General features: G+C 40.4%; 4 protein-coding genes across 9 annotated transcripts in view; 1 reads left to right on the forward strand and 3 right to left on the reverse strand.

Annotated features, from left to right (window-relative positions):
* Window positions 1-2041, reverse strand: part of LOC106750306 (orexin receptor type 1-like) — a 55033-nt gene extending 52992 nt beyond the window's left edge. For 2 of the 3 annotated variants that reach the window (XM_014630563.1, XM_014630561.1), the window contains exon 1: window positions 1413-2041. The gene's annotated coding sequence lies outside the window, so the exon portion shown is untranslated. Of the gene's footprint in view, window positions 1-739 lie in introns of all 3 variants that reach the window. The other variant, XM_014630562.1, reaches the window with a different exon arrangement.
* A 1162-nt stretch (window positions 2042-3203) lies between these two features.
* LOC106750294 lies at window positions 3204-9690 on the reverse strand. Its single transcript, XM_014630535.1, has 6 exons — window positions 9257-9690; window positions 7840-7988; window positions 6625-6914; window positions 6471-6539; window positions 5572-5670; window positions 3204-4755 (listed from the first exon to the last, which is right to left on the reverse strand). Exons 1-6 carry the CDS (start codon window positions 9688-9690, stop codon window positions 4702-4704), a joined length of 1095 nt encoding a protein of 364 aa, XP_014486021.1. The 3' UTR covers window positions 3204-4701.
* A 4666-nt stretch (window positions 9691-14356) lies between these two features.
* LOC106750302 lies at window positions 14357-19382 on the forward strand. 3 transcript variants are annotated; one of them, XM_014630552.1, is made up of 5 exons: window positions 14357-14646; window positions 15572-15801; window positions 16509-16791; window positions 17046-17229; window positions 17449-19382. In XM_014630552.1, the coding sequence occupies exons 1-5, from the start codon at window positions 14417-14419 to the stop codon at window positions 19021-19023; spliced, it is 2502 nt and encodes an 833-aa protein (XP_014486038.1). In that variant the 5' UTR covers window positions 14357-14416; the 3' UTR covers window positions 19024-19382. The 3 variants fall into 3 exon arrangements, with proteins under 3 accessions (XP_014486038.1, XP_014486039.1, XP_014486040.1); XM_014630553.1 differs by lacking the exon at window positions 14357-14646 and adding an exon at window positions 16243-16252 and having other exon boundaries at window positions 15721-15801; window positions 16446-16791; XM_014630554.1 differs by lacking the exon at window positions 14357-14646 and having other exon boundaries at window positions 15751-15801; window positions 16446-16791.
* Window positions 19383-19532: 150 nt separating this feature from the next.
* Window positions 19533-21489, reverse strand: LOC106750303 (ATP synthase subunit delta, mitochondrial). Of its 2 annotated transcripts, XM_014630556.1 has the most exons (5): window positions 21365-21489; window positions 21022-21156; window positions 20717-20914; window positions 20465-20642; window positions 19533-19696 (listed from the first exon to the last, which is right to left on the reverse strand). In XM_014630556.1, exons 2-4 carry the CDS (start codon window positions 21136-21138, stop codon window positions 20475-20477), a joined length of 483 nt encoding a protein of 160 aa, XP_014486042.1. In that variant the 5' UTR covers window positions 21139-21156; window positions 21365-21489; the 3' UTR covers window positions 19533-19696; window positions 20465-20474. The 2 variants fall into 2 exon arrangements, with proteins under 2 accessions (XP_014486042.1, XP_014486041.1); XM_014630555.1 differs by lacking the exon at window positions 19533-19696 and having other exon boundaries at window positions 20290-20642.
* Window positions 21490-21929: the final 440 nt, after the last annotated feature.

A 21929-nucleotide genomic window follows, 5' to 3' on the forward strand; every position in this document is an offset into this window, starting at 1 on the left:
GTTGCAGTCATCAGTGAGACGTTAATAAGATTACGAGGAGAGACGACGTTCGAACGCGTGAACGAATATTGAACAGCCGTAAACATTTGTCGCGGCCAGTGATAATAATATCTCGGGCGAGGACGAATCGTGCTGATCCCGTCATTGCTAAAACATCGCGCAAGTCAGTGTACTCATCGCGAGCGGCGGAAAAAAAGCGCTCCTCCTTTGCGGATCAGCCTCGTTGATTTAATAAGCGGATTAATAAGCGAAAGACCAGGTGTACCCGTCGAAGATCGGCCTATATTTCGCGGCCACATGCTGGTCGCAAAGGTGTCCATCGCGTGCGTACTTAGTTCCGTCTTTGTTCGGGCTCTTCACGGCCGGCTCCGATCGACATTAATCGACATTAGCGCGGCGTCGATTTAGGGACGCCGAAATTAATTATGCAAAAGGAACTTGAGGTTCACGAGTCGGAGGAAGGATAATTCGTCGCGAATTGGAAATAGATCGCCGAATATTCGTATGAATATGAATGTATGCACTGTAGGAAAAATATAGTTCTCTTCCGGGACAACAATATCCTTCTTTTCATTTTCAACCACAAAAATAGTCGAGAGAACTATTTTTCTAATAAGTGTTACTACAGTGTTAATAACAATAACCTTACGTGCATGTTGCTACAACTAGTTTTTGTGGTTAAAATAAAAAAAAGGATATTGTTGTCCCCGAAAATAACTATATTTTTCTCTCAGCACACGAATATTAATAATCGCCGGTTATAGCTGACACTTTCCGCTTTGTTGCGAACAAATTTTTCTCTCGAGGAGATCCGTAGGGACTGTTGAAAATAGCAGGATGAATGACTACTTCCTATAAAAAAAAAAATACGTATTCGACTGAATATCAATGAGGAACTGCGTTCAGATTTCATTACGTGTTTTTTTATATGTAACGCGATTTCTCTCTCTCTCTCTCTCTCTCTCTCTCCTTCTCTCTTCGACACTGCGTGATATTTTTAGAGTTATCGAAAACCGACACGACGTGATAAGTTATATCAGCGTGAACCTCCATTTTATCTCGATATAATCCGGATTGGCGAAATAAAAAAAATAATAACAGCCCCGGTAAATCCCGATTAATACTTCCATACCCGGGGATTAAAACCCTTGTCAATTGTTATCGTTGACGTTTCGCCGAAAGTTACATTATCGTGACAATCGAAACTGCGCTAATTAATGTGGACTCGCAGATCACAAAAAGTCCCGACGAGTCGCGCGGTCTTTCGATGCTACTTGACTGGCATGTGCCACTTGCCGTGTTTTCATCGTGCACAACGGACACAAATAGAAAAAAAGAAAAAAGATGCAAAACAGAGAGGGTAGGAGAAATCAGATTCACGGGTGCACGGGTAATCGAAGCTCGGAACTCACCGAAATTATTCCGCTGTCGAGTCCTTGCGCCACCGCCTACACGGAAACAAAATCAATTGGATCACCGGTGCAATCGGGCGAGATAAATTCCCGCAGTTCATCACAGTTCGCCAATCACAATCCGTTGCATCCCTCGCAGCAAGGTAAACACGTAGATGCGCTATGACATCACCAAACCGCCGACAATCGAGTCGACATCAACCTTCACAATCACCTGGCGACGATCTCCATTACCCACGTGTTCGTAACTTTTTTATCGATCGGCTCGCGATGTGCATACTTTTCGGTGGCGTATTGCTCGACCGCGACTTGTCCGCGAGGATACGAGACAGAGAAAGAGAGAAAAGGTATTCCAACGATATACGGTAACCAGGGTACTTGCGGGCGAAAAGTTGCGGATGCGGGTCTACGGCAAACTGATGGGAAGAATCGCGGCTCCCGCCGCCACCGGTCTTAAAGGCGACGTGAACCCCGCTCGCGCGCACGTTGACGGATCTCAGCGCGCGCTTGCGTCCTGCATCCCCCCGTTCATCCGCCTCCGCACACGCCGGACTCCAAATGGGAATCGGGCGCGCGTCGGGTTTCGGTGTACGCCAAAACGATGCTCGCCGTCGCCGTACCGCAGACGCTTCGGAAACCTCATCGATGCCTACGTAATTAAATATTAAAATAACAGAGAATTTAAATAAATCCAGCGAATCCATCCGACTCAATTTCTCTCTCTCTCTCTCTCTCTCTCTCTCTCTTTCGTTAAATTAACGCGAACTATGGAACTACTCACTAACTACTCACGATGGAATAAATCGCGAATTGGTCGCTCTAGTCGCGAAATAAAAATTTCGCAGCATCTATAAGTTTTTTTTCTTGAATTTTCCTGGCGTAATTAACATCAGCAAAGGAGAACTTAGGCCGGAACTTTCTCAGTCATAAGTTCCGCGTGAGACGCAAGTACATATAATATTGAATCGGCGCAGCGAAACTCAATAGTCAGTTTACACACGACATGCGAAGTTGAGGTAAGCTCAAAAGAGAGAGAAACAGAATGAGAGAGACAGAGAAAGCAGGATTTTTGCAAGAATAATAGGACGTTCTCGCCGCGGTTTACCAGCGAAAAATTTCCGACAGAGAGAACTAACAATAGGAAAATTACGGACTCGGCGGGGCTTCCGAACAGGATTTGCGCGTCGGGGAATGCGGAAGTGTTGAATATATTGTTGACCACGGCTAAATATTGAATCCAGCAAATCAACGGTCAAATATCGTTATCTGTTACCGAAAGAAGCGTGGGTTCTCGCAGAATTAACATCCGACCGATTTGATCCGTTTGTTCGCCGATTAGACATCCGATTAGATACGATGTGCGTTAGCGGAAAACGAAGATTTCGGAAACATTAACTCTACACAGAGAGAAAAGTTTCTTTGAATTTGTGTTTGACTTGGATTTGTTTGTTTAATATACAACATAATTTATTATCATATATTATTTTGTTTGAATGAAAATGTTTTACTAGAGTAAACTGTGTTGTTTAATATAAAAACAATATTATTTAGAAAAAATAATATTTGGTTTTCAATAAAAAAAAAATTTATTTCATTATATACTAAATATTGTTCTACTGAAACAAAGAAATTCTTTAATATTCTTCTAACATCATTTCTTAAATAGTTTATTGCTTGAAACAATTATTGTAATAATTAATATAATTCGGATGAAAATATAAAAGAAATATGTCATTTAACAAGATATTTATTGTTTGAGAAACCAAACAATCCGTTTTATTGAATCAAACATTCGCTTGTTTGCTTAATTTAAAAGACAATTTCGTTTCAGTTAAAGAAATTTTTTCTGTGTACAATGGTCGCGCGAATAACAGGCATCATCCATGCGCGCTGAAATGTAATTTTCGAAAAATACTAACAAGCATTTATCTTAGATTTCCGAATATTTGTCAGTTAAGAACTGTACTTGTCAGTTTACAATAAGATCTTTTATGATTGTTATTTCCGTGTAAATAAATTTGTTACGTTTAAATTACTTTTTATTATCATTTTCTCAAGTTATTTTGCTTTATTGAGAATGTCGATTTAAAATGGAGGATACTCGTCATCCATGCGACGATTTGTGTTGCATTTAGGCGCATAACCACTCCAAGATTAAATGCCGTTTTATCGGGAACGTGAGCCGCTCGAATCCTCCGCTTTCGGTCTATGTGCTCGCGTTCCAAAATAAAAGTCCCCGACATCATTTCATAATACAGACACCCTTTCTGGCATCGTGGCTCTACCGTGTTTGAATTTATAATCCTTCATGAAAACGCCAGCACGCATCGTACGCGCGGAAGACGTACCGTCACGGAATTCGTCGAATTGAATTTTCGAACGCGCCGATTCACCGTCCCGAGCGTCCGCGTCGTAATCTTAAGTGACAATCGGAACTTCCCGCCCGGACTTCCCTCTGTTCAACGCACACCGGTATTACGCCGGCTGTCAGTGAGATTGATTGCCGAGGGTGCGCGAATCCTTCTTTCCTCCAAATAAATCGAATGTCTCTCCCAATCTTCCAGCTCTCTTAACGGCGTCGACGCCGCGCTCGCTAAGAGCAAAGAACGTATGCAAATCTTCGTCTTATCTCCTGCTCAAAGTACGCTCTCTCGCCTTGCTGTCCCACATTTTACGGGGTTCTCCCCGAGTTTCTCAAGAATTCCTAAGTTTTCCCACGAATACCCGCACACTCTCCCCTCGTATCTCACAATTATCCACCTGTGTGAGCTCGAAATTCGCCGAGTCCGACCGATTGAGGAGGAGCTTTCCGGTGCAAACGCGGTAGAATGTGCCGCGATTACCGTCATTGTTCGCGGCAATTCGCAGCAACAACGTCGACGTTTTCTCCTCTTTTTTTCCCTTCGACTATTTTCATTCGCCATCCACCGTTCATTTTCGATCGAGGGCCACTACAACTAGCTCGAGGCTCGTGTTGCCGCGCATTCTCGTAAAAAGCCGACCGAATTTTATGCGTATTCTGTTACAGACGCTCTTCTCGTTCCTTCCGGCGTATCTGCAGCGTTTGGTGTCAAAGATTAATCGAGACAACCAAACGATAACGTACACAGCTCTTTACCTATCTCACACGAGCGACGGACCGTGGGCGCCTTTTCCTTTTCAACGCGCGTCGATCCACAAAGCAGTGAGGAAAGATGAGGGTGGAATTAGCGGGAGGACCAATCGATCGATCAAACGAACGTGCGATCAATCGCAGAGGCGCAGCGGCGCGCCGTTCACGGAGATTACATTAGCTGTTGGCGGTGTGAAGGATCACCAAGTATGTGGTGATGCCGGAAGTTATCTGCGAAAAGCGCGAAGAAACGAAGTTACGAGACCCGAGTCGCAATTTTGATGCTACTCTGACACTCTTAAAGATAATTTACACCTACTTGAATAACTCACTTTGATGATATTGACATTTACTAACTTTTTTTTGGACCTTTAATTCGACAGACTTCATTTTAATGCTATTTTAAACCAATTTTAAACTTAAATTTTGAACAACCTATTTTCACCGCTAAAGCAACGGAAACGAAAACTTGAGACATCGTGAGGGCCAAAGTAAGAGTAAATTGTTACTGGAATTGAAATTGAATTTTGTTACTTTAGTTCTTATTGTATCGCGGAGTTAAATGTTTAACATAAGATCCAAATTTCTACTCGGGCTGGAGCGACAATTTTTGGAAATGATTATTTCTGAATAGAAATTTTGATGCTTGAGAAGATTTCAGAAGGTGAAACTTTATGTGATGAAATTGTACACTGTAATTGATAAAATCGGGGTAATAGGGTTGTTTGAATACACTCTTCAATAAGATAACGAAGAGAATTATAAAGTAAGTAAGTACGTCGGAAGTCCAGACTGTTACTTGAGCGGTGATAACAAGTTCCGGTATTTTGCAATAAGACCGCTCGAGTGAATAATAGGTTCTCTCGTTTCAAAACAACGGCGGCGCCCTGGCGCGCGTCCCTTGTCAAGATTGAAATAATATAGATTGCTCTCGAGACATTCTTAGGTGTTCTTGCAACATAACCGTTCCCTATCTTTACGTCACATAAATATCTCTGGTATTTCGGCGGAAAGATCGATTCTCTCACTATTCTTCTCGGAACTCACCGAGAGGAGCAAAGGAAGATCGATGAGTATAAGCCCGAAAGCGGCGAAAAAGTGCACCTTGTGCAGCTGAAAATATGTTGCAGCGTCCACACCATAGTCCTGTAATTGTTTAAGGATCGCTTAATGATTGATTAACTGAACTTTTTCACAAAACGTCGAAAACAAATCGCTCCATCATCGTGTATTATTTTAGATTCTTCCATTTTGATGATTATTCAAAGACGTATATATGATGCAATGTAAATGACAGGCTCTGTAAATATTTGTGTAGACTTGATGGCAAATGAGCGAACGTTATATAAGCTTCAGAGTGGCACTTTTCCCGGATTAGAATCGCACAGTCGAGAGATGTGGAAACAGCAAAGGAGCTCGATGTAATTAGCCCTTCGGCGAAAGTAACGTTTGATTACGCGACAACGAGATAGGGATAACAACGTACAAGAGGTGGTACAACAATATTGCCGCGGTTAATTACGTCAGTCGGCCGTTTTACTTAGTCGATTAAATACTTAAAAAGCGAAAAAGAAAAGAAAAGAAATCAAACGTCAGCATCACCAGCGAGAATCGGCGATAGCTGTTGATTCAATTCAATCGATTTCAAATCCAATTAAGTGGGGGTTTTAATGGGTCGATAGATAAATTATTAGCCGTACAGTTCCCCGCTGATTGCTGCGGTTTTGTAATTAATCCTTTGGTCGCTGAACAGTACTGCGATAACTTGAAATTTTAATTAAATTAACGTTGCGTGTTGCGATGCCAAGTTGGAAGAGGTGTGAATGAAAGAGAGGGAAAGAGAGAAAGAGAAAGCGGGGAAATTAGAGAGATATGTTGAAATTAGAATACGAAGGACGAGCAAAATCGACACACGAAACCAGCTCTGTTGGAACTTTTTACTTTACCTGTGCGAAATTGCGTTTAGCGACAATGGCCGAGGACGGCGAGAAGGCGATCTTTCCGACATGGTTAGCCTTCGACAGAAAGTGAGAATGATCAATCATGTATGGTGGCTGGGACAGCTTTCTCTCATGAGATGATGCATCAGCTATCACCTACCTGCCCGGCGATCGAGTGACAGACAGTGGTGATGAGTAGAAGATTCGTCGCGCAAGCTGACACCATCATTGTCTCTCTAGCGATCAGAAAGGTTGACAACGAGGTGTGCTCGTTTATCGTGTAGATGCGCGTCAGGGTGTTGAAGGATCCGCCAGCGATCCATAACAGTAGCTGCACCCCGTACACGGAGTTTATCAGCTCCGTGGCGTTGGCGAGACACGAATGCAGCCACCATACCTCCTGCAAGCGCAGCTGCCTGGCCGATCGATCCACCACCATGATTTTACCGTCTACTTTAAACATGCGATAACGCATGAGCCAGACGATTACCCTCGGGTTACCCTTAACCTTTCGAGCTCAGAGAATCGCGTTCCTTATGGGATGAGCGAGGAATGCCACGAGCGTGACAGCACTTCTCCGAACTCGACGTAAAAATGCATTTGTATTCCAGTGGATTTCAGAACGTTGATGCGAGTGAGTTGCGGTAATTGTTACATTTTTATCATTCAGAGGAATAATAATAAATGTAATTCGTGTATGTTACATTTTTTATGTAATTTTTTTTTATGTTGTGTGTTCTTTTAAACATTTTCGTAGTTTAACAAGGAGAATCTTAATTTACTTTTTGAATTTCGCGAGCTTCGTTTATGTTAAAAGTGCAAATGGAACGAGCGAGCCAACACTTGAACGTGAAGTGTTCCTTAAATTCGGCTTGTCGAAAAATTTAGTCACACACAATTAGAATGTGATAGGTCAATGGCATTTATTTACTTATTTCAGGGCTACGATCCTCATGGTTATCCTGCCTTCATCGGGCAAGCCGCGTGGGAAAGCGCATGTGTCGGTACACGGAACGGAGAGTAAATGTCGGTGATAACATGCGGTCGACTATTCACTCAAAGAGCGAAAAGGGATAATCTCGCAAGAGCGATCGAAGCTTTTTGTCGGTTTGAAAAGAACGGTAATTCTACATTTTCAAATTCTTCACGAACGACAGGCACGAAAAATTGATAAAGATATATACCCCGGTTTTGTGAGTAAATCTTTTAAATTTTGTAATTTTATGTTTCGTAATTTCCTAAATAATCCCAAGGATGCAGATTGGCTACCTAAGAGGATGCTCATCGATAAATCAGTGGCTATGAATAAATCAATCATTGACGCACGAACTACTACGAAGCGCAAGAAATGCGTCTCTTTTTGCAATTGACTCACCTTCGGGCAGCAACAATATTTCACAAAGTCGGCGAAATCTCTCGCGCAGAAGAAACGATAGGCTGATGAATCTCAATAACTGCATCGACAGCGTTGTGTTGATAAATGCATAAGTCAGGCCGTTGAATAGTGGATCTTTAGGCTCACAACTGCAACGGACAAAATATATAATTTTGTGGTATTTCTTTTTAAAGAATCACACAATTATAGTAAATATTTCACTTCACAATTATAGTAAATAATTCACTTTCTCTATAAAATTATTATATAGTATATCTAAAAACACATATAATAACATATTATTATATTTCATTTCTCATATTGCAACATTATTCTTTTAATTGAAGAAATAAACGAAGTGAATATAGAGTAAGATGATATATTACATATGAATTTATCATGTACGAATAGAATGATGCACATATTAGTACATTTAATTTAAAATTATCTAATTATAAATTTTTCTATTTTTATTCTTGTCTAGATCTTATTTCCTCCAAGTTACATTGTCACAAATTATACTTTCTGTTCATAAATAATATTTTTACTTGTATTTCATTTTATTTATATTTTATTCTATTGTGCAGATATTATATAACAACAAAATAATATGAAAAGTTTATGAAAATTATTTTTTGCACGGATAACAAATTTTATTTTTAATCTTCGTCATCTTACCCACATATGTGAGCAAGATAACAAAATTGATATGTTCTCGGAAAATTTAAATTAAACAAAATTCCAATTTATTTATAAATTTTTTAGTTTGTGCAGTTGATAAGCAAAGTTTTAGCTAATACTCGGAAGAAATGAATCATTATATTTGCGTCACTATTACCTCCTGTATCAGGAGAGAGACGAGAAGACAAGACGAAGAGACAAGCTTCAGGAGAAACAATACTATCGTTCTCATTATTGTCTCATTAATCGAACTACTGTGTTTATAATAATCTTTACGACGTAAAGCTTTTGCGATAAAATTTACTTCTCCTTTATTACGTGGACGATAATGAAATCGAAAACTTCCTCTTTGAAGTACGTAAGAGGTTCTTGGAAAATTTTAATATCTTCCAGCCTTGACCCCGTGTTGAAAGTTTCGAGACATTTCGGGGAGTTTCAAGAGTACATGAGAATGCAAAAAGTAATAGGAAAGAAGCAAACAATAGGAAAATGCGCTTCTCTTCATGCTGGCGGTAAAACTGCTGACCGTAATAAAAGACGGGAGATCTGGGAACCCGTTTTAGATAATAATTCCCGAACTCGCTCAGGTACGAGATATTGCGCATTCGTTAAAAGGAGATTACAATCGAAGCGTCTATCTTACAATCGTGCAAAATCCCGCAAAGATCGTTAACCATTGTTTCCGTCCTTCGCTGTAATAATCTTAAAAGCTTACTTGGGAAACATCGATGCTCACCGAAACGTCAAGTATCCGGCTGTCGACCAAAACGCCATAATAACGAACGACAAGATCCAACTGATGTAGCGTACCGTGTAGGTTTTCGCGTGCTCCTTGTACTTCGTAGCTCGATCGAAGACGCGTAACTGCGAGAGCGCGGCTCGTACCTTCCATTCGTACCAGGAGGTCAACGCGATGTCGACGAAGACGCAAGTGTACGAGAGGCCCGTTCTCGCAACGGTGAGCGCCAACAGCCGCGGACCCAGCGCGTCCTCCTTCGTGAGCGCGTAAAAGTTCGTCACGCAAACGGTCCCATACAGCAGCGTGAAGAAGGCCGTGTAAAAGGCGCTGTACTTCATCGTCACGATGTCGTCTTCGCCGACCACGTAGAGGCCGCATCCGAAAATTCTCGCGATATGTAGGAGCGGACGTATGTCGCTCAGAGTCACCATCGTGCCATCAATCTCCACGGCCGATCCGAGATGAGTAGCAAACAGAGGATGTCTGCCTTCGTACGAATGGGGAAGAAGAAATCGATCAGCACAGGAGAGAACGAGACGACTCGTCGCGAAATCAACGACGACAATGTCATCGGGACATCGAGGACATCGTGGAATTCGCGAAATATAAGGCGATATGCCCCGGCTGCTCTTATTTGATATGTTGCTTTTCAATGTATTATCCGGTGCGTCTTTATTTCGCGTCTAATGAGATTCTTGAAGTACACGTGGAAGAGACGCGAAACTCTGCGAAGCCGAGTCGAAGGGTTCATATTAACGTAACAAGGACTTTGCAGTTTAAGTGCATGTTAATTCAAACAATGCGAAGGTCTGTCGGATCGCGTATCGTACGTCGTAAACATTCCCAGGCCGGGATGTTCTGCATATTTTTACGTTAAAAATGACGCAGCGATCGAAATATGGAATGATGAAGAAACGCGATTTGAACTTTCTCCGCGAGACGAGATATAAAAATTTCCAATACATGTGTAGTACATACATATATACATAAAAACGCGTTTAAATACAATCAGATGAGCAAAGGTTGCAATATCTTTCATCTTGATGAGTTTTTCAACGCATTCCGCAACCAACGAGAAAAATTGTTTTTCAGTAATTCTTAAAACCTTTTTTATATACGTGATGCGTCGCGAGATTTATCGAGGTGAAAGGTGTATTGCAGCGTTTAATAATTTTGTTTACTGAATACTGAGCAGAGCACGCGCAACAATTATACCGTGAATATCCATTAAAAAAGGCAAGCAAAACACGCAAGCGGTCCACCAAGTTACACGTCCGTCTTTGCGAATAACTTAAATTATGAAGGAAAGAAAAAGAACCAAGTGTCCTCTATCGCTGCCGTCTTCCCCTCGGCGAAACGAGCGACGGGACGAATGGGACGAGAATGGTTTGCTCGGATATGAAAAAAAAAAAAAATCCTCGTACTGATAACACTCGCGTCGCGATCAAAAGTGGCCCGTCCCAAATTACAGCACTTCGCTGCCGAAATTCGACCTAAGTGACGTCCGATCCGTCAAAGGGAGGATCCAAATCGCCGAATAATTGCGAATCATGGAAGACTACCCTAACTACCCTGAGTGCCGGCGATTACACGCGGCATCGCGTCCACCGTCGACGCTCTCGTCCTACTGTCTGGCTGCAAACTAAGTTCTTCCACTTAAAGCGGCTTTAACGCCGATGTCGGTAAGATAAATGGAGAATGTGGATGTGTGTATATGTTAGGTGTCTGGCGCACGACACTTCCGGTGTCCCACGTACCGATATCAATCTACCGGCGACGGTGTGTAAACATTAACGTAAAACGCACGCCAAAGAAAAAGATAACAATTAACACCGGGCTGGACATCGCGGGGGTACGCCCGGCGCGTTCAAAAATTGACGGCGCGGCAAAATAACGTTCCGGTCGTCACCGGTGACTGGCTTCCATCGTTTCCATTGGCATGACGGTCCCTCGAGCGACCGACTGTATGCTCGTGGAGAAAATACGGTGATTAACTAACCGATGCAATCGTGTGGAATCGGCGAGCTCCGTGTTCCAACTCGTTCTCTTGTTCGTGGCAGTACGATAGTCGAGATTAGATGCTAACTATTCTGAGATTAACGATCCGCGGAGTAACGGAAAAATGAAAAAATCATATCAGTTTATACTCACCGTCGAAGGATGCGAGGATCGCGAACGGAGGTGATGTAACGGCAATACGTCGAGTCGCAAATAAAGTCGTTAGCGAATGATGTCATCTCTTTCCTGCAAAAAGATATGGAATTACAAAAAAAATTAATCCCAGATATGAAAAGGGGGCGATAAACATTTTAATTTTTACATTTTTGTTTTCGTATATTTATTTTTCAATTTTATATTTTTTAAATGTTTTTTTTTGCATTTTTTATGTATCATTTTACTTTAAATAAAATATATAAATTAAAACATCTACTGCGGGAATTCCCAAAGTATGGACGAAAAATTTTAGAATGCTATATTACACTTTATTACTTCGCGTATATGTGTGAAATTGGATTTTCGACAATGACAGGAATTAAAACAAATTGCGGAAGAAATTATAATTGTCAAAATTCTTTGGCCCGAAAGTGACTTGCGTCGATGTCAACGTTAAAGTTGTCATCAACAGAAATAGAAAACAAGCACATTTTTTAGACACACACACACACCTCATATATCTAAAAAATGGATTTATAAAATTATAATCAATAAAAAGTTGAAAAGTAAAACAATAAAGTAGTACAAACAATAGGTCACTTCATGCAGGTTTGGGAAACCTTGGCCTGCTGCTTTATATTTCTAATTTTAATTGTTATTATTTCTATCGCGTGATGAGATTTTATGCCGACGTATGTGTTGACTATGTGTGAAAAACAAAAAAGAATTTAGAATGCATTGATAATACTAATTAGCGAATAGTAATTAACAAGTAGTAATTTCACCCTCAAAGGTTTCAGTGTATGAAAATTATGCACGTTACATTGTAACTTAATATCGAGGTAAACGGAGCGGAACGGCCCCGTCAATAAAGCATCTTGACATCGAACAAACAGAATGTCACTTAACTTCTCCATCTGTGATATGTGGCATAGATAAACAGTGGATGTAGCGTGGATCATTAGAGAGAAAAAATTGATGAAAATATTTTACCTGTACAGAGTGTTCCAGAGAGCTGCTGAATGTTTACTAGAAATTCTTTTCGCATTACAAATTATCCGACTGGCACAAAATTGATCTCTCACCAATATAAAGACGTTTTTTTTAAATTTATTTAATATTATCATATTATTATCATATTAATATATATTATTTATTCAATTAACATTAATCATTTATTTCATATCCAGCAGCTTGGCAACATCCTGTACAAAATATATATAATCGCTGAGAAACGTACAGACTTTAGAAAATAAAGAAGGAATATAAAAGCAAGTAGCAAGTGAATAAAACGGTGCATTGTTACTTTTATGAAGAAGGCGTGACACTATCTTTCCCACTAATGATTGGCAAAGTAGGTCTTCAAAGTAATGAAATGCTGCATTGCGATGTATCAAGGATATAGATAAACAAATCTACATGTTAATTTTAAATGATCCCATTTTTTAGTTCTTTGCGCGATAACGATCCACGCCTTATCATACATATTTAAGTGACAGGTATGTAGGATAGAAAAAAGTGTATACTCGTCTAGTGAAATATTACGTTGCCGCAATGACATAAACTGTTTTACATGTGTGTTGGAAATTCTGAAGTCATTCTTAAAAGTAAAAATAACCATCGGTTAATTATTATCATCGCTTGTAACTTCGACTGTAATTATCAGCGATAATCGAAATGTATTTGATAAATATTTTATCTTTCATTTATTTTCGTTCACATATACGCACACGCACAGATGTCTAAATTCTTATCTTAATTTTTTAACTCTTTATCGTTCGAAAAGTCAATTCAAACTTTTAATGAATTTCACGAGATTCGCGTCTGTAAGTATTAATGTACCACTTGCTCGACGAAAAAAAAAATTCTGCCCGAACTGTTATTCATTAGCAGAAAGTTTGTCATTATCTTTAGATTGTTAAGGGATATATGCTTTCAATCACGGAGTCACGTCATCAACAAGGTCATCGTGACTACAAGCTTCCATTGAAAGGTATTCAGTAATATGTTCAGTGCGAGCGTGCGTGTTATCGCGACATACAAGGTGATTAATAATTGATGTACTTAATTATTACTCGCCAATTACACACACATAGTAATTCACAACCCTGCAATTTAACGAAAAATTGATGTAGCAATCCGATGTAAAATAAAAAGAAAAATATACTTTTGAAATCTTCTATAAATTAATCTTTTTTGAGAATCTTAGAACGCTTTCTTTGAATTGTTGGACCAAGTTTTCTTTAATTTGGAAGCTGAATCCTGTAAGAATGATAATGCAAAAGTACAAGAAAAATATAGAATGTTACAGGATTCTTGGGAAATCTCGGTAGATCCCTGAGATGATTCAAGAAGGCGTTAACTTTCTTTCGCCAGAAGTTCGCGACAGCTTATTTATCTGCCATAACCTTTAAATTTCCGAAATTATGTTTCTTGTCTGTTCAAGCTTGGAATAAAATATTCATCTCTTACAGTAACATAACCTATGATCAGTCAGAGTAATTATAATATTCACTCGAGGGCAACATCAATCCACCATCGCGATATGTTGTTAAATACATATAAAATAAACGGAATTTGTTTCGGAGAAACGATGTTACCCGATATATTGTATATGGGATAGCGCGATATTACAATTTCGAAGCATACAAGATAAACCGATAATATTTAGACAGAAATGAAATCAGACAAAAGAGAAGCCGATAATTGATTAATTATTACTCTTATCGTCGAGCGATCATTGTAATTATCACTAAATTACCTGGAGCAACGGTACGTGCAGATTACGCGGTCCATTGCGAGATTCGAAAGGAGGGAAACGACGCTAGAGAGCGTAACGTGTCGGCAATTCACGCGCGGCGCGCCATCTCGCTTCCTCTCACGCGTCGGCAACGTTCGGCCGACAGAGATCTATCGTATCGATCGCGATGCAGATAGCAGCTTATGTCAGAGCGCAGGCAGAGTCCGTCGCATGAATTGTTTTCGCAATTTCGGTGAAAAAGTATGGCGACGTGGAAGAGTGAGAGGTTTCAGGTGGACGAGAATACGGACGGTATCGACAGTAATTTCGACAGCATCCTCGTGACGCACGATTTGCAGGACTGCCTGGACGAGACTTTGGATCTGTCGAGCTTCGAGAAGGTCTACGAGCAGAGCACGGTGTTCAATTACGAGAGGTACTCCGACGAAGATGCCGCTATCAACGAGAGGCTACCCGATGACAACACGACCGGGTGAGATTTCCTCGCGAGTTTTCACGATCGATCGCGACTCCGTTTTTCGCATCCCTCGTTCTCCGATCGCGCTCGTTCGCGGTACATCTAGTCTTTGATAACAGGTAGATCGCACCGTCAATATTTTGTTCGCACGTTCGTCGGTGTTCCCTGTCCCCTCCTTATAAGGCTATAACGTGTTTTGAAATAAGAGCCTTAAATTTTTGAATCGTTTGAAAAAGGAAGTGGCGCCCAAATAAGATATTGGTACGCGTCGACGTTTACGTCGCTGATGCATTGTTGACTGTTGTTGTTGACACAGTTCAATTGCTATATGCCGATTTCGTGATAAGCTATATGCCTACGTGTATGTGTGTGTATGTGTGTATACTGTTACACAATTGTAAGATACGGTTCTCTCTGTTTTCTGTGTGCTGTAAACTAATATTTTTGTGGACAATAAATTGTTATATTTTATACATGTGAGATTATTTTTTATTATAAAGATATAAAAAAATTAAAACGAAAGAGGAATATTATTTTTCATGTACTATGATCGTTATTGTTCAGTTTATTCATTATTGGCATTCTGACACTTTTGCGTTCTTTTGTGGCTGCAGGTGCACTGTTTGTTATAAATTTAGTTTTGATGATATCCACATATAGCAGTATAAATTGAGCGTATTACTCATAGCTAGATACTGCTGCATACTTAATTTTAATAGTAAAATTGGCATGTACGTGCTGTCTCATTTATGGATGAAATTGTAAGACTATTGGTAAAGCAAATATATCGTGCTGATATATACTTTATATTATATGAACCAAGGGCAAATCAATTAAAAGGTTACTTAAATAAATGTTTAAACTGTGTCAAACATCTGGAAACTATTTAGAAAGAACCTTCTAATAAAAAACTTATAAATTAAATAATGTGTATTTATAGATATGCCCATCACGCTATCAGCCCACATGAAGTATACATGCGAATCCATCCAGAACAAGATGATATATTACCTGAAGACTGTGCAAATCCTCACGCAACTATCACAATTGAAAGTATGGATCTGGATGGCAATCAGAAACATATCAATCGCTATAATTGCCAATACGAAGGCTGCGGCAGAACGTACAGTACTATCGGGAATTTGCGTACTCACATGAAAACACATAAAGGTGAGATTAGTTTTGCATCAAGGGTAGATACATATTTTTTGGTGACTTTTTAAAAATGCGATAAAAGAAATCAGAAGACTTTCATGACAAGATAAACCGTCTCTAATCGTGTATTTCTAATCATTCGAGATGTTTCTACATCATTTCTTACAAAAAGATATCAGTAATAAAACTGATCCTGATGTATATATTCAGTTCTCTTGTAATTAATTTGCTATAGTTATATTTAATATTTTTAAGATCTTTTGTCTTGTTTAGTGCGTTCGTTTCGGCAAAGAACTTTGATTATTTGTTTTTGTTGGCTGGCTCATCCATAATCCTGTTTGGCCTGTATCATTAAGAAAATCATCATGCTTTGCACGTTGTGTTTGTCCAATATGTGCCATTTATTCTATATGCAATACTAACACATGCTCTTATATTTGCATATTCGATGGATAGAAAGACTCAGGTAAGTCTAATCAACCTTATTATCACATATCGATGTCGCTGGCTATAGAAAAGTTTACCGAATATGTACATGTTTATCTCGTTTATGCATTTACATATTACATATTTCCGATGCTATCTCAAAAGAGAAAAAAAATGATATTATTAAGTCAGTGCTGGTATAAAGGGAACGCTTCGACCTGCATGGCTTTCAGATACCGCAAGAGATAGGTAGCCCTGCAATCTTTTTATGTGGAGGGAATTCTCAAAACTTTCAGGCGAGTATCGATTTAAATGCGCAGAGCCGAGTTGCGGCAAGGCCTTTCTCACGTCCTACAGCCTAAAGATCCACGTTAGGGTACACACGAAAGTAAAACCGTTCGAGTGCAATCACAAAGGCTGCAAGAAAGCATTCAATACCCTTTACAGACTGAGAGCTCACCAAAGACTCCACAGCGGCAACACATTCAACTGCGAAGAGACTGGATGCGTTAAATTCTTCACTACTCTAAGCGATCTCAAGAAACATATACGTACTCATACTCAAGAAAGACCGTACAAGTATGTTCTTCCCGGTACTTCCTATGATATTTAACACCGATGGCCCACGATGGCCACTTAACGTGTTAAAAAAGGCAAACGAAAGCGTTAGGTACAGACCGTTGTCTTGCAAACACGTTAATTAAATGGAAAGAAACGGGATCCTAAGACTCGGCTAATTCGCACTTAGACGCCATTTCCCACATGAGATATTCAGTATATCTTAGAGGTATTCAGAATTTGTCCTTTTGTTATCATCCTTCATTTATTTCAAGGTGCAGGGAGAAGGGTTGCGGCAAGGCTTTCACGGCTTCGCATCATTTGAAAACTCACAAGAGGACGCACACGGGTGAACGGCCATACGTTTGTACTTTCGATAATTGCAAACGATGTTTCACTACTCCGCACAGCCTGAAAAGCCATATCAAAACGCACAATAAATCTATGAATAACGAAACTGTAAGTGATACCGACAATAAGAGAAATATCGTCTCGCGTTAAGATTCCTGACGTCTCGCTTCCAGTCATCTTGTTTGAATGTCAGAAGTGAGATAATGTCGTTTCTTCGCTTCTGACTTCACTAATCAAGACGGCTAGAGCGAGAAAACAGAGGAGCCTTGATCGTCGCAGGGAATTTCAATTTTGTCAATTCTATGGATTTCATTCTATTTTACATAGAAACACAAAGACAGCGGAAGTGACGATACGACGACTGAGGAGCGGAACAAACCGACTCAATTGGAATTGAAGCTCGTGAAGGTAAATGCGAGCGACACCGCCATACCGTCGTACGCCGTCGTGCCGATATCCTCGGATCTCGTGCAAAACAACAGGAACATGCCGTACGCATCCGCGGACAATGCGGTAGCTCCCACCGACGTAACGCTCGAGATCATGAACCATCGCAAGTTGGACGTGAAACTCGAGTACATTTCTACCAAAGACATGGAAGATTCGAGGAGAACCACCGAGGACGTCGCGCTTCTCGCAACGGACATCGTTTTAGCCGACTTCGGCGAACACGCAGTCGACGCTTTCAACAATAACGAGAATTATAACGAATTTAAGGTATTCAATCAGTTGACTGAGCCAAACGCGCGACACGACAATCTGGCGGATCTAGCCGGTCATCGGAATCATCGGCACGAGTCCGCCTCGTTACCGGAGACGCGCGGTGACAGTATAGGCAGGCAAGATCGGCCTGTAACGATCAGTTTAGAGCAGAAGATCATGCAGGACGGCCTGCGGAACGCGATAGCGCACATCTCCGAGGAAACGGACTTCGCGAGCGGTATAAAACAGTATAAGAACAAGCCAATCGCCGCTCCCGACGACGTGTTCGATGTAGACCATGCGAATGCGGGCAGCATGGCCGACGGTAGCGGCACGTTGTATAGTGCCAATTGTATTACTAGTCATATGCCCGATATCATAAGTTCCTCGAGCGAAGGCAACCTCTTCGACAGCGGGATAGAGGCTCTCTCCTTCATGAACGACGCGACGTTGCCGAACGAGTCGCTCGGTGCGGTCTCGCACGACTTGTGCGCGAACACCCGCTCGGAAGCCGTGGAGCTGGCGATCGCGACCGAGGAGGAGTTACCGTCGCCTTGGATCGACGTGATGGCGCTCGCGACCGCACCCGCCCTTAGGACTCAGTCTTGGCCCGAACTAAACGCCTTCCCGACCGCGGTCCACTCGCTGGTCGATCTGGTGGGCCCGGAGCCGTATCCGCTGGAGATCGAGGCTCAGTTACCATCTACGGAGAATTTGAAGAACATCGACGCGGTGAATACGGAGTACATCATGTCGGCGAGCACCGAAGTGGTGCAGTGCCAGGAGGCCGGCGAGGATCACGACGAGCGGAGGTCGGTCGTCGCGAGCAAGAAGGATGGCAGGAACGTTCTGCAGGAGATCACGGCGGACGCCGATATATGTAAATGCGTCGACTGCAAGTGCGACAACCTGCAGAACTGTCAGAACTGCACGAACGGACCCGCCGCGGAAGTCGCGAAGAAGGACACGACGCTGAAGATCGTGGACGACTTCGTGTCCTCCCTGCAAAACGGGTGTTCCTGCAACGCCGAGTCCGGCGGCTGTGACTCCTGCTGTGTCGTAATCTGCCTGAAGACGCTGCAGCAACTGCAGAAAGTATTTAGTAGTCGCAATTGTTGCAAGAGCACTAGCAGCGCTACGTGCTGTAGGGAAAAGTTGCTGCCATCCTTGATGAAGTGCAAACTAGCCAGGAATCAGTGAAAACCGCGCGAATCAATTTTCTTCGCTAACTAGTCACGCAGGGAAATAACGCTGTGCGCACGTTACATTAACGCTCGTAAAGATTTGTGATTTGTTAGAGACTACACACCGATAGCTTTAAATTCGCCTTGTGGGCAATCTGTGCCTTCCAAATGTTGCATCTAGGACAAGGAATATATATATATATATATATGAGAATATATGACTGTACATACATATGCTATATATTCCTATGGAATTCTAGAATGGGTTCTATACAAGTATGATATACATTTTGTGCCAAACGTTTGTAGATTTTTTTACAAAGAGCAATTTATATATATACAAAATTTATAAGCGCAAAATTTACTGTTGCATAATTCGTGATATAATAAACAACGTATTCGCAATTTTGAGATATCGTTCACACTCAGATGTAACGTAAAGTTGATAAAGCCGACAACAGAAGTGCAAGGGAAAAAGATGCGCACAATTATTTTTATATAAATAAGATATTTTGACAAAACGAATGACGTTTTATAAATATATTATATCAAGTTTCACACTTGTGCTGCGAAACTAGATAGATAGTTTTGATATTTCAGTCACAAATACGTATGCTGTCTTTTTCATGTGCGGTTGGTTTGTAGCATTGTTGTAAATTGTTGGTTTAGCGTGGCAACCGGTTGCAAAGCTGAAAGGAATTGGAAATATGTACAGCATATTAGCGATAATTTTTAATTATAATCTATAATTAATACCAAAAATTATATATATATAGAGTTATATGCGATTAAGAATTTTATTTATTGCGCTACTATAAAAAAAAATGAATACGTTGGTTTTCAAGAAACGGCGTTAACCCTAGGGATATTACGCTATATATTCTGACTTTTGCGATATCTGTAAAAAAAAAAAGAAAATACTTCGCTCGCTAGTACACATATCTAAAAAGGAACTTGATATTTCGTGGGTTAATCGAGAAGCGCCAACCATATACAGAACATCCAAAGTATTCATAACGTTATAATAGTAACGGTCACTACGTTTTAGGCTTTATCTAGAGTTCAGTGTTTGACACAGCGTTACTAAAAGTAGGTTGGAGAAATATTAATTTTTAACCATTTTTAGCGTGGAAATTCTTATGGCTGTTATAAGTACTTGCAAACTGCAATAAAATCAATGTACCTAAATAGCTTGTAAATGGCAGCGTATTTATTATGTTGTTAATGAACAAAATCAACTAACACTAATAAAGAATTTATGATAAAAACGAACTCTCTGTAATCCATTTCTAATATATAATCAAGTACGTAACTTAATATAGTTTTATTATTATTTTATTGTTACAGCAATTATGAGAAAAGTGTACTGAACACATGTCTCTTTCTAGGACTGGTAGCGTGGTGAATGATATATATATATATATATATCTTATCATTAGTATATAATTTCATATTACTTTTAATGCTTTATTGTGAAGCTTGTACAAGAGCTTCTGCGACTTCGACTGCAATAGCTGCTTCAGCTTTGTCCATGTCCGACGTTGCTGATGAGAGTTGTTGTTGGGCTTTGGTAAGAATATCTCTTGCCGCTCCACTATCAAGGTCTTCTACTGGATGAGCTTCTTCTGCTAGAATCTACAGAAAAGTAATGTATCATTTCAGAGATTCCATATTTATCATTTTGAGCTCACAAAAGAACTAGTACATACCTGTACACTATTGTCCTCATTTATGGTAACGGTACCAGATGACACAAAAATTTTCTTGTTTGAACCATCCTGTTCATAAACCGTAACTACTCCAGGCTTTAACACTGCCAATGTGGGTACATGCTTTGTTAAAATGCCAAAAGAACCCGAGAAGGAAGGTACGTCGACTTGGCGAATTGTAGTTTTGTCATAAAATACCTGATTTCAGAAGAACTTAACTAAGTATCTGTATGTTTGTTATAATTAAACACTATCATTTATAGCACTGGCTATCTATTTCTATGCCATTATTATTATATTATTACCTGATTGCCACCAGCAAAAGTAAATTTCATCTCATCACTGGCAGCATCTGCGTAGGTTCTCCTTTGACTGCGGATGCACCTCAGGTAAGGGCGGAGAGTGCGAGCGATCGTGGCCATTTCGAAAACGAGTTTGCGCTAAAAGAACAATTAATTTCTGTCAGAAATACGTCTCCCTCGTGTTAACAGTGACATTGGTGAGGCTGTTACATCACAAGTGTGAAACACACGTATATAATTCGGCCTTTCAGTTTCCGATATTCGACGATCGTTTGGACAAATAGATGCAAGTTTTTGTACCGTAATGTGTTACACTTTGCGAGTAAAATGAGATTGTTATGCTCACCGTTTACAATTATCCGTATGCGCGTTTAAAGTCCTGTAAATATCGTATCAACCACCTCGATTTGTCGACGAAAACGATGGTGGCTTGCAGCTATCGACGTGCAGTCGACAGCGAGGTACGAAACTTACTCGGAGATGTCGTTAGCGTCACGGCGCTATTTTGCTCAGTTGAAATAGTTTTGTCCCTTTTAATCGAGTTGCATTACACTTTCTTGAAATTTATTTGACAAATAAACGTGAGTAATATATTTGAGATTTGATAAAGGGAGGACAACATACGGAGGCGAAAAGACCAGGAAATTTTAAAAACAATGTATTTAAGACGAATAGATCTCCTCAACTACACTTTCTGCACTTATAAGTACGTTTATAAGCTTGGAGGGAGAAAGAGGCGATATAAAAGTGTACGATGGGTGGCTGAAGGAACACTTATTCAGATCGAGTCGTAGTTTATGCAAGATGGCGTGGATATTAAAACGGCGCGCGGCGTACGGCAAAAAGAATTTAACTATTCAATTGCTTAATCCGGTAAGAGAAGGATGATATTATTACTAACGTTTGTATTT

This window comes from Dinoponera quadriceps, unplaced genomic scaffold (genome assembly GCF_001313825.1).
Source record: "Dinoponera quadriceps isolate SergipeBrazil2010 unplaced genomic scaffold, ASM131382v1 scaffold5335, whole genome shotgun sequence".
Lineage (NCBI taxonomy): Eukaryota > Metazoa > Arthropoda > Insecta > Hymenoptera > Formicidae > Dinoponera > Dinoponera quadriceps.